The sequence below is a fragment of the Carassius carassius genome, chromosome 21 (genome assembly GCF_963082965.1).
Source record: "Carassius carassius chromosome 21, fCarCar2.1, whole genome shotgun sequence".
Classification (NCBI taxonomy): Eukaryota; Metazoa; Chordata; class Actinopteri; order Cypriniformes; family Cyprinidae; genus Carassius; species Carassius carassius.
The window spans coordinates 17921196-17934199 of NC_081775.1; the positions used below are offsets into that span (position 1 = coordinate 17921196).

Here is a 13004-nt window from a genome sequence, read left to right on the forward strand (position 1 = left end):
AAGGAGGTCGGTAAAATAGCCCTTGTGACATCAGTTATTTTTGTGCGCAAAGAAAACAATAATAACAGTTTATTCAGCAATTATTCTTCCCAAGTTACCATCTTCCGCCATTTTGGAGTGTACCCCAGAAAGTAATCAATGTAATGATAGTTGTTTACGTTCAGCATGCACGTGCTTTCTCTGAACATCACGGCAGAAGACGGTAACTCAGGGAACAGTCCATTTAAGTACCTTGTTTTGGATGTCTCCTTATCTGAACCAGTTCAGGTCTTGGATCATTTACAAATGAGCAAATGTGGTAAAGAAAGACATCCAGAATATGGAATGATACAATACTGTGGGACTGAAAACCACTGATCTGAAAGGGCAGCCAATCCTTCTTCTGGAGAACTACCTTTCTGCAGAATTTTGCTCTAACTTTAATCAAACAATCCTGAACCAGCTAGCCAAGGTGTTTAGGATTACTTGAAGATAAAAGGGAGGTTGTGTTGGAACTGTGCTCTGCATGAAGGTAGCTTGGTTAACTCTGCTCTAGTGTACCTTGTTTGTTTTCTCCAAGGTTTTCTAACTCTGATTTTAGAGGGTCACCTACTGTACCTACCCTACCCAGATCAAACACTTCTAAACCAGCTAATCATAAGCCCCTTTCACACTGCACATTGGACCCGGAAAATTGCAGGAACATCGCCGGGTTGCCTTCTGTGTGAATGCAAACATGTCCCCGGATTGATTACGGGATTGACCCGTGTGTCGTAGAGATGATGCACGTTATCGCTCAACTTTTTTACCAGGTGTTTTGAAGGCAGATCAGTGTTTGCAATGAAAAATATATGTGTAAACTATAATGAAGCAGAGATCAGTTAGTTCCTCACTTTCCATGCTGTAGCTGAGATCGTTCGCTAGCTTAAGAGAAAGTAAACGTGCCTAGCGTTTTCAACTCGTACATTACACGTAACATCGTGATGTCATGTATCCTTATGGGACCTTTACGGGTTGTGTGTGAACGCAGGCACATATTCCAGGTAATTACTGGCAGTGTGAAAGTGCAGAATCTTGCGACCCGGGAACAATTGCCAGGACACATTACCCCGTGTATTTTCCGGAATCGCAGTGTGAAAGGGGCTATAGTCTAAATTATGTTGAAAGGTGGTCGTCCAGGAGCACGAGTAAGAGTAAGGCTGGCCACACACTAGACATTTTTCAAATCTTAACTCAAAGATGGTTTTAATCGTTTAAGCTTTATAATCATTCCATCTCAATCCATTGTTCCATCTTCTATCGACAGATCTCCCAAATCGTTTGGGTTAGAAAACCGGCTTTAAAATATTCTAGTTTGCAGGCGGCTTAACTGCACACAGAGGTGATGCCTCACTGAAAACCTTCGGTATCCCAGAAGAAACCTTAGCCTGAGCCCAACCCATCCTAACTGTGTAAAAAGTTTGAAAGGAACACACAGTCAACCTCTTAAATACTACTCCTGTAAGATAAAATCTATTTAAATATTATTTTAATGTTTTATTGCGTTTTTGATTTTTACAAAATTATTTTTTATTTATCCTAAAATGTTACTATTAGTCAATTCCTGATGACCTGCACAGAAAAAAATAAAATAAAAAAAATTAGTATATAAAGTAAAAACTATTCTAAGCAAATGGTGATTAACCAAGTCTTCAGCCAATCGGTCAGTCTTAATCTGTGTCTGGCGAATGTCTGACATTTATATTATGTTTATGGTAAATATAAAGTATTGCTTTTCTCACAAGCAGTAATATAATATGATGTGCAGTTGCTGTTAATTTCCAAAATCTATTTAGAAATTAAATACTGGAGATATGAACGGATATGAAACAAGTCATGGAAAAACCTCTGTCCTACTGTATTGCGCCATGACTACGTTGTACTCTAGTGTCAGTCTGAAGCACTGCTCAGGAAGCTGCCACCTGGTGGTTGGGAAGCATTAAACAACAGCCAAACCAGAGTACAATTTCTGTAAGTGAAGATTAAAAATTAAATTCTTCTCATGGGACATGATAGTTAACAATATTAACAATCGAGTCAAAACGTTATGTTCTGCGAATGTAAGTCTGGGTCTAATAACCATGCCTGGATATATTATTCCATCACTGATTTTTATGTTTATACTGTAGTCTTATCTTGAAATGTTTAATTTTTATTAAATATTAGGTAGAACCTATAGCACCAGTTTACATGACTCACAACCATGGTAAAAGCACAAGCGAGTAATGTCATCATTTAATGATTACTTTACCCCGGGACTTATTTTTCTTACCCGTGTCCTTCTTGAAGTCTTTTGACGTTTTAACTTTTTAGTATAAAACTAGACATGATTTTATATTTGTGTAAATATCTTGCTGGCATGAATACGCTTACGAGAGAACTAAGTATGTTGGGTTTTTATGAGTAAATGTGGTGCATGTATCTGTCCTGTGCTTCATAGGTTTCAGCTGCTCTACTGTCATTTAATGTTTCTGTTTTTAAATACCTCACCGTTTCTCCTACTGTACTGAATCTTAAGTAGCAGTTTAGATTTTAACTACTGGAATCTTTGTTTTTTTGTGCATCAATAAACCTTAACCGACACTTGGAATTTGTATATTTCTATTTCAAACTTTTTGCTAGTTGTATGAAAATAGTTTAAATTAGTTGCATTTTTTCCTAATTATTTTTTACGTTAGCAGTGTTGAATTAATTTATGACCAACTGTATTTATCCGCTAAGCTAATAAATGTTTTTTTTTTTTTTAAGTTTGCTTTTTCCCTATGCATTTGATATTTTGAATAGTCCTCACCCTTAAACATCACTAGGAATAAATCTGTAAAGATATCAGGCACAAACACAACAGTTTACACAATAAAGGCTCAGAAGTAACCATTTAGTCATTTTGGTGCCATTTACTGTGAACAGACATTATGTTTGCATGATTTAAAATCTGAAAAAATAAAGGTTATGAGACAGAGAATATGCCAGTCTTACAGGATGGGTGTATTTCACAGAGGATCTTTGATGGATGGAACAGTCAAGACAAACAAGGTTAACGTGAAAGCAGTGTAGCAGAAACATGCAAATGCAACACTGATGGAGCCCTCAGTACTCTGGACAAGAGAGAGACTCAGATTTACTGTGTGAGTTGCGGATTTGTTTCAGACTGTGGATACCCTAAATGCATCACAAGTACCTGTAACAGACAGTCTAAACCTCTACATGTGAAGAAAATTCATCTGGTGTATTAATGTAACAATCAAGACTTAATTTGGATGCATTTGCTACCAAAGAGGGTTATCCATAAATTTATTTATTCTGTCTTTTTGGGTTATTAAATCATTTTAGTTTAGCATACTGTGAGTCAGACAAAGATACGGTGGGAGCAGTAAAGACAGATGGCCACTCCAAACCCAGACACAAAGCCCATTCCCCTCCTCTCCTCTCCTCTCCTGACCTCATGCATTCATTCCCTGTTACAGCCTGGACAGTTGAGAACAGGACAGCAGGACATCTCATCTCTCCAGGTTGTCAGTAGGCGGAGGAGGAGGAAGGTGGGTGTGTCGTCTGATTGGGGTTTGGAGATATAGTGAGTGAGGCATTACTTATCCACCGTTTTGAAACACAAAAAACCGTTTGCACAAGCATTGCAGCTGTCACAGTTCACAAAAAAAGACAAAAATCAAAACAATACAAACTCTATGAGTGGCTTGCGAGCAGGTAAATGAGAGAAAAGCGACTATTGCAGATAATTTAGATCCACGATTTCCTCCAAGTTCTCATTTGAACCTCATCCACAGCTGAGACCCATCCAAGTCTATTAATGGCAGAAGGCTGAATGGAATCAAATCCTCTTTTAAACAGAAAAAAGTTTTTGACTTTTTTTTTTTTTTTTCATTTTTGGGAGACTTCTCCATGCTGAGTGAACGGCGTGTGGTGTTATGAGCGCAGACTCTGCACTTGAACAGAAGGAAGAGGAACCGGGTCGGTTTCTAAGCGTTTTGCATCTCTTTGCCGATCTTGTAGCTGAGGATCTTGTTCCAGTCGATCTTGGTGCGAGTGACGGGCAGCTGTCTGCGGAGAGCTTTGAAGGTGGTGTCTGACATTGTCTGGTAGTTCTCACTGATGGCCGTCTGGAGGGAAACATTTAAACAGCACAAATGTTACTGAATGCTGATCATCAAAATTAGGGATGCACGATCATATGAAATTCAAATTTACATAGATGTCAAATTTCTACCTGGTAATCATTTTCAGCATTTTCAATGATTTTTACAAACTCCTTGGCAGTCTGGGTTTCATTCTAGAGAGAAAAGGGCAGGAATTCACGTCACTCAACTGAATGTTTATGTGAATATATCTATTTTTTTTTTACTCACATTCACTACAATGGATTCCTCCACCTCTTTATGGCTCACCAGTTGTACATTACCATCCTCATAATAATGTACCTGTAGGAAAACAAATTATGTAACACTTTACACATCACATTTTTTTTCTCATCCCCACTATGCTAATCTGTCAGGTCTCACCTGGATCTTCAACACTCCCACCACCTGAGCTGATGACTGACTAACGGTGAACTTCCACTCTGACCTGCACCGGCCATTCCTGATGAGAGACAATCATCAGAGAGTCAGCGTACAATCAGATTTAGTCTTACTACGGGATCAGACTCAAGACATTGAACTGGACAATTCTAATTTCCAATCTCACCTAATTATAATTGCAAAATAAAACGTGGCAAGAGTAAATCAGTTTTTAATCGCCTTTAAGAGGTCCAAAAATGACAGCTGGCTGTACATAAGACCTACTATTTAACAAATACACTACCATTTAAAGACTCAGGGTCAGTGGTTATATATTTAAGGGGGGGGGGGGTTTGGGGTTGGGGGGGGCAGTAAAGACTATAAAATTGTTTATATTACACACAATTTTTTTTCTTTTGATTTTTCTAATAAAAAAGAATCCTGAAAAAAAAGACATTTTCATAAAAATATTAAATGGCACTGAAAACATTTAATGTGTCACTGAAGACTGAAATAATGGCTGCTGATAATTCGGATTTGCCATCACAGGAACAAATTACATGTAAAAATATGTTCAAATAGAAAATGGTTAATAATATTTGTAATTAAATTGTAAATAATAATTGTTATAATATGTAAAATATTACTGTATTTTGATCAACTAAATGGAGCCTTGGAGAGCATAAGATACTTTTTAAAACATTTACATTTTTAAAATTACACTTTTTTTTCTTTTCTGTTTTTTTTACATTTAAATCTTATCAATTCCAAATGTTGTGTTAAAACCTAAATGTACCAGAAATGCTGATTTAAATTATCATGAAAATGGCAAAGTTATGTAGGAAATCAGTTGCCTGGGACAAAGGGTCAATAATATAGTTTAGCAACATTATACATTAAGTATTCCAGAGAGCTGGGTATAAGGAGATTAAGCATTGAACATTGCTCACCAAAAGTTTTTGGGCTGGAACTGATGACCCTCAATACAAGCAATAATTGTTTGCTGTCCGTCAACAGTCTTCCCATACACCTGCGGCACAAACATCAGTGCACATGACTTCACAAACAATGGCTGCAGCAAGTGCTAACAGTAAGAGAATTTTCTGTTGAGTTTCCCATAGGAAAACTGAGTACCGTGCAGACTCCAGTGGGATAGTGCTCTTTCACATATGCACTGAGCGCTTCATCACAGGCGTCCCTCCAGGACCGGAGGGCAGTCTCTCCCTCATAGGGCTGAGGATCACTCGCTTCCTTTCGCAGGTGATCGAAACGGAATGACACCCGCTTCCGTGGGTCGAAGTACCGTCCCTGACCCAGATCTCCATGCTCAGTGATCAGAACCTGCAGGAATAGGATGTCCCTTCCTCTTTAGACAAAACTAATGAAACAGATCTGCAGCTCTCCTAATGCAGCAGCAAACACTCACAGTCCAATGCTCATGCCCGTCCTAATCACTCACAAAGTACACAAAGATCTCCAGAGAGCAGTTTTACAACCAGCTTGAATAAATAATGTCAATAGTGTGCTCTCTGTTCAAAACTAACACAGAGTATCATGGCAGCACAGGAACTAAACGTACGTATACATTTCCAAAACGACTGAAATTACTACATCTGTGAGACTTCAAAACGTTAACTTACCGACTCCTCACTACCATCCAGTTTGACAGGAGTGAACTGATCCATGTTATACTGAGCAAAGGCACTGTGAAACAGAACAGAAGAATGCAACGTGAATCCTTCTTAGGAAAACAAACTTTCAACTACATACAGATGCATCTAGACATAACGTGACAAATAAGATCTGTAAACTTACTGTGCTGCCCCTTCCCGGAGGAGGTTGTCATTGTTGAGGAGAAGTCGCACATCTACCAAAAAACACAATCATTAAAAATCAGTCACAAACCTAAACACAGGTCTGATATAATATATACAATATATAAATATATAATATATAAAACCTATCCATTGTGAAGCAGGAGCAAAGAAGAATCAAATCTCTTCTTGTGACTAGCACAAGTTTGTAGGAGGTATTGTGGGACTGCAGCTTCAGTTGGATAGGAGAGTGAGATCAAGAAACTGTACAAACGTTTGGGGCCAGTTCCATTTTTTTCAAAGAAAAATATGCTCTATACAGTCAAATCTGTAATACTGTGAAATATTACTGCAAGTTTTCTTATTTAAATTTTTTTTTAAATGTAGTTTATTTAATTTTCAGCAGCCATTTATCCAGTCTTCAGTATTACACGATCCTTTAGAAATCAGACAGTTGTTCTGCTTACCATTTCTGTAGAAATTGTTATTCTTTTTCCCATTTCAAAAGAACAGAATGTATTATATAATTACTTGTAACATTATAAATGTTATTGCATCTTTGTTGAAAACAAACATTAATTTTGTTAATGTAAAAAACAAAACAAAAAACAGACCTACACTAACTTATGTGACATGAGAACAGCCCACAATTTAGGTTTGTATGTTAGCATGGACTCATTAACTTTAATGTTAGCTAGTTTTGGCCAGAGATTTTTAGTTGAGCAGATTAAAATGGTAACTTAATGAGAGTATGACAACCAGAAAATGAACATTTTGTCTTTGGGATTGCCATTGGGATTGAATGCGTAGGGACATTTTGCTCCATTTTGTTTGGGTCTAGGAAATGTAATAAAATAAATTATAATACCTATCTTCTAAGGAAACATGGAATCAGTGTTACAAGTACCCCAGGTTCCTGATTTTGAACATAAACATCAAACCGATGTGAGCTTTGGCACGGAAACCTAAAGATGTCCGAGTTCCGCTCCCCATGCAACTTATACTCAACTACCATTGGCTCATTTGCGTTCGAGGGGAGGGGCTTACCGATAGGTCTTCTGATCCGCACTAATGGCAGGTCAGTGCAGTGCGAGCTCATTTGCATTTAAAGGGATACACTCTAAAACAGCTCTTTCTTTTAATAAATACTCATAACTTTATATTTTCCAGCTCTTATAATAAATGATCTGTTGGGTATTTTGGGCTGAAACTGCACGGACACATTATGGGAGCACCCAACACCAATATTACTTCTTGTAAAAAGGAGCATAATAGGTGCCCTTTAAGCATACTGAAAAATGACACTCACCATTGAACACTTCATTGAATTCTCCAGGGGGAGCGTGGGTCACAAAGTTAGCTGCGATGCGGACCTGCAGATATAACACATAATAAATTATGAGTGGGCACATGTTTGCCTCACTAAAACACTATGGCTTCAGCACTACTGAATCACAGCCAGTTTCCAGCGGGTGACTCTAGAGCTCAGGTTACCTCATATACACACTCTGGCCTGTAACACTTCACGAACACACACCGCTGAGTTCTCAACAATACACAAGTTACAATTGCATGTTTTAAACCCACATCACCCAAACTACTAAAAATCCAAAAACATCTCACTCAAACAGGACCAGGACTATTCCATGTCAGATCTGCCGTGCTCTGTTAAACTGATAGTTCATCCAAAAACATATTTTACCCAAAACTATTTTAAGTAGGGCTGAAACGATTCATCGAGGTACTCGATTACAAAAAATGATCGAGGCAAATTCCTCTGCCTCGAAACCTCTTTTAATTTATTTAAAATCTCAAGTCAGGTTCTTGCGCAATGATTTTTTTAATGTGACAACGCGTTTACGACACCCAGAAAGCAGAAGGAGACACAAGCGCTGCGTCCGAAGTCGCATACTGCAAGGAGTCAGCAGTGTTTTAATTTGAGGGCGCGAGCAAACATAAAGAGAACGTAGTGGCATGTGTCCATTGCAAGATAGAGCTGTCATACTACAACTAGGGCCCTGTGATTTCCGCGATGCAGAAAACGCGGAGGGAATCGCGGAATCCAGTCATAAAAAACTGATTTTTACAGTTTAACGTGGAATGGCATGGACATTTGCCAAATTTTGAATGAATTAATCAAAAATAGGTCATTGCACTTACATAAAATCACGATATGGACTAATATCTGTAAATATTAAGCCGGAACAATCTATTTAAATATGAATCCTGCATGTTCTGCGTGTCTGTGTTAATGAATGGAGCAGAAGCGCGTCTTCCTTTATTAGATAAATGTTTAAATGTTAAATGTTTAAATGTATTATAAATGCACTTTTTTTCTAAGTATTCACTGCTCTTTTCCACACAGCAGGTTTTTTTGTGTGTGTAAATTATTATAATTATTTTTTTTCTGGACAACCTTCTGATGGATTTTACTTTAAAAGGTGAGTTCCATTCAGGTTTCATGCCACTGTCACTTTATTCGAAGGATTGTTTACAATTTCACAGCATAAGCTGTTTCCCAGGTGTAAGTTGTGTGTTTACAGGAAAAAAATAATAAAATGCAATGTACTGCAAATTTATTCTGTTTTATTCTTATTCTTTGTGAAAATATTTTCTGAAAGATTCCTTAAGCTTTGTTCGGGATGTTAAACTACTTTAGGAGCCCTAAGGACTGCCATGGTGAAAACATTATTTGAAATCTCCTTGTGAAATCTGCTAGAGTATGGGTCAGTGTTTTGATTGCAGAAGAGTTTGACAAATGATTACTAACACATTATAAAACAAAACTCCAGGTATATTTTTGATGAGGATATGACCATGCAAAATGGTTAATATCTCTAAAAAGTCTTTGTTCAATGATAAAGACCCTTTGTTAATAATTTAATTGGAAAAAATGGGCAAAACTAAATTGTAAGTACATAAAGATTAATCGATTAATCGTAAAAATAATCGACAGATTAATCGATTATCAAAATAATCGTTAGTTGCAGCCCTAGTTTTAAATAAAGCATTTTCTGAGATGCACATTGAACATTAAACACACAAAACATTAATTTAATTTATCTTTTAATTATTGAAAATTAACAACTTTTTGGTAAACAAAGGGGATTTACTATTAAAAATAAAACATGGAAGAAATGTTGTGATTAAACCTTTAAAAAAAAATAATGTTTGATTTTTTTTTTTTTTGTGGTAGGCTATGTACATTCTGCTGAGCAATAGTCTTTAACCGGCCTTTTATTTTGACGGGTTGACGTACCTTTACAGTTCTGTGTATGTGATGTGACAGAGCGCCAACCTCCCGCTCTCTCTTGTGAGGCCAATAAGGAAGTGACTAAAACTGCAATTCATCGATTGGCCGCTTGAGGCTGGCTGCAAAAGGGAGTCAGTCCCATAGACTCCCCATGTTAAAATGCCCAACTTTACAGCAGGAAAAAACATGTTTACAGCCTGGTTCAAAAAATGATTTTGGTCTAAATAGCTCATTTTGCCCTTCATGACAACTGTGAGGGGGGTGAATGTTTTTATAACTCATCCGTTTAAATTATATTAAGACTTAAAGTTCTGCATAATTAAGGGCGTGGCCACTTGAGTGACAGGGAGATTGCCGCTGCTGACACTGCCGTCGCTAGGTGGGCGTGGCTAAAGCAACTAGCTCCTGCCTTTTTGCCCATCTTTGATTGTCCGGGAGAGTCGCGCGGTGACGCGCTGCCAAGATGGCGACGGCCCGCTCTACACACTTTAGGCTTCAAAAACTCTCTTCAGCAGTCTACGGGTGACGTCACGGACACTACGTCCATATTTTTATACAGTCTATGGATGTGACGCTAGTTTTACTCAAATCAAACGGTCAAATGCTCATGAAGTGACTGTCAGAGCAGTTCTGGAGATGTTGTTCATGTGTTCACGTCCTAGTGAGACAGCAGACGCTGAAATCACCGCGAGCGTCACGCGCGCTTCAGTGTGTGTTAATAAAGGAAGACGCGCTTCTGCTCCATTCATTAACACAGACACGCAGAACATGCAGGATTCATATTTAAATAGATTGTTCCGGCTTAATATTTACAGATATTAGTCCATATCGTGATTTGATGTAAGTGCAATGACCTATTTTTGATTAATTCATTCAAAATTTGGCAAATTCCGTGCCATTCCACGTTTAACTGTAAATTCCGTTTTTATCACTGGATTCCGCGATTCCCTCCGCGTTTTCTGCATCGCGGAAATCACAGGGCCCTAGTTGTAGTATGACAGCTCTATCTTGCAATGGACTCATGCCACTACGTTCTCTTTATGTTTGCTCGCGCCCTCAAATTAAAACACTGCTGACTCCTTGCAGTATGCGACTTCGGACGCAGCGCTTGTGTCTCCTTCCACTTTCTGGGTGTCGTAAACGCGTTGTGTCACATTAAAAAAATCATTGTGAAAGAACCTGACGTGAGATTTTAAATAAATTAAAAGAGGCTTCGAGGCAGAGGAATTTGCCTCGATCATTTTTTGTAATCGAGTTACTCAAGGAATCGCTTCAGCCCTATATTCCACTTTAATTAAGCAAAACCTATTTTATCCGATTACTGGATTAATAGATGGAATTTCTTGGTAGAATACTCGATTACTAAAATATTCGATAGCTACAGCCCTAATTTTAAGTACTTAAATTATTAATATTTGTGATTAAAAATATTTGTGAATATATATGAAGATTATTATGTAACAGTATAAGTGACTGGAGGGATTAGATCTCTCGGATGTCCTGGGAACACTTTGGGATCCCCCAGGATAAGATGGAGGAGGTGGCCAGGGAAAAAGACATTTGTTTCTTTACTCAGCCTGCTGCCACTGCGACCCTGACCCGGATCAGTAGTGGAAAATGGATGGATATAACAACAATTATTATTTTAAAAAATATATATTAATTAAAATAAGATAAAATATTACTGTTGTAATATTTCACTGTAAAATAAAATTAAAAAAAATAATAATTTAAAACACTGGATGCCATTAATTTTCATACAGCTAATGTCATTTAAACCCACCAAAAGAAGCGGTCAAGCACATATTTTCGACCAACAAAACCAGTTTAATAAATATGAAAGGAAAGAGATTAACATAAAGAGCAGCATCTGGAAATCTGCCTAATGAGAATCTCCAGTGGCCTCGCTGGGGAAGTCAACTGAGCCTGTAACGCAAAGCTCTGAAAGTATGCAGAAAATGATCACATGTAATTAAAGGGGAAGAAAATACGTGGCAGTTAAATGCAGCTTTTAGAAAAGGGACAGATGCTGACAGAGACTGAACGAAACAGCACAAATAAATCAGAATCCACCCGTCTGCTCCATATAAAACTCTAGACTACTGTCAAAGTGACAGACCATGTTAATTACAGTCTTGTGCTTCAGATTCAAAATATAGAAAGATACAATTAAAAGCCAACTATAAACGAGACGGTCCATCGCTAACATTCTTCCTAACATTTGATTTTTGCATCAATGCAGAAACAACACTGGGGTGTGTAAATGACGACAGTATTCTCAATTTGACTAAACTATCTCTTTAAACCAGCGTAGACGGCAGACTTCCACCTCCAAACACAGCCGCTCCTGCGATAGTAACTTCATCCGGCCGAGGCTCAGATAGCTGTCGTGTCAGGCGGAGCTGGCATCTGCTGTCCCACAAATGTGTAATTCTACCGGAGCACAGCCCGTTAAAGTTCTTCGGCTCGGTTCGGAGTGGGTGGATCTGCTGTGATCTATTTCTGAACTCACTCTGACAGCTACGTTATCTGCTAACAGCTGACGCTCACAACACTTCAACTCAAAACAACACGGCCACTGCGGCTTTAACGGACTGCGTGTGTCCTACTAAAATACTGCTTGTTATTCGGTGTATCGTTGTTATTAAGCCAGGTCTCTGTGTTTTACGAGAGTGCAAAGCTGCGATTTCACTTCCTCACAGATTAGCACACGGCTAACAGTTAACCGGCTAGGCAACCTCGCGCTCCTTCCGGGAACCAGTTATTCATCCTTCTGCACGCGGAGGGTTTTAATATAAAGACGTACGAGCGTGTGTACTTGGGCGGTTTGTAAAAGTTAATGTAATGTTTTATTTTTACCTTCTCCTCGTCTGAGAGCGGCTCCTCAAAGTCGGTCATCTTGGCTGTGGCGGAGCCTCACCCCGCGGCGCATGCTGGGTAGCGCGCGCTGTCACGCTCGTGACCATAATAGGGCAAAACGGAGTGCGAGCCACCGCCTCGCGCAGCTCCTGCTCTGCTCTGCTCTCCTCTCCTCTCCTCTCCTCTCCTCTCCTCTCCCGTCTCTGACAGTAAGCTCGCGGAGAGGATATACTCCCCATCCCACGACTTCCAGGTGCACTTTCTAATGGGGATTTTGATTGACAGCGATGACTCGAATCATTTGGATCAGTTCATAAAAAGATTATTTAAATGATTCGAGTAGTGGTCCTGTCTTTAAGTTACAATCTTATGCCAGGAGGTGGCGACAGGTTAATGTGTTTTTGGCACTGAATAATTCACTCAGCAGATTCTTTAAAAATAAGTAGATCTAAACACATCTTCTTATTCTTTTTCTTGTGAAAATTTTATTTCCAAAAAGTAACAAAATAATAATACAAAAAAACTGTATGTCATGCTAAATGCACTACA

The 13004-nt window shown here is 38.5% G+C and overlaps 1 protein-coding gene across 1 annotated transcript; it reads right to left on the minus strand.

Moving 5' to 3' along the window:
• Positions 1–2892: 2892 nt before the first annotated feature.
• LOC132097683 (F-actin-capping protein subunit alpha-1-like) lies at positions 2893–12551 on the minus strand. Its single transcript, XM_059503555.1, has 10 exons — positions 12456–12551; positions 7653–7716; positions 6345–6396; positions 6170–6233; positions 5664–5870; positions 5480–5559; positions 4533–4611; positions 4380–4451; positions 4241–4303; positions 2893–4133 (listed from the first exon to the last, which is right to left on the minus strand). The coding sequence occupies exons 1-10, from the start codon at positions 12492–12494 to the stop codon at positions 3993–3995; spliced, it is 861 nt and encodes a 286-aa protein (XP_059359538.1). The 5' UTR covers positions 12495–12551; the 3' UTR covers positions 2893–3992.
• Between the last annotated feature and the right edge of the window lie 453 nt (positions 12552–13004).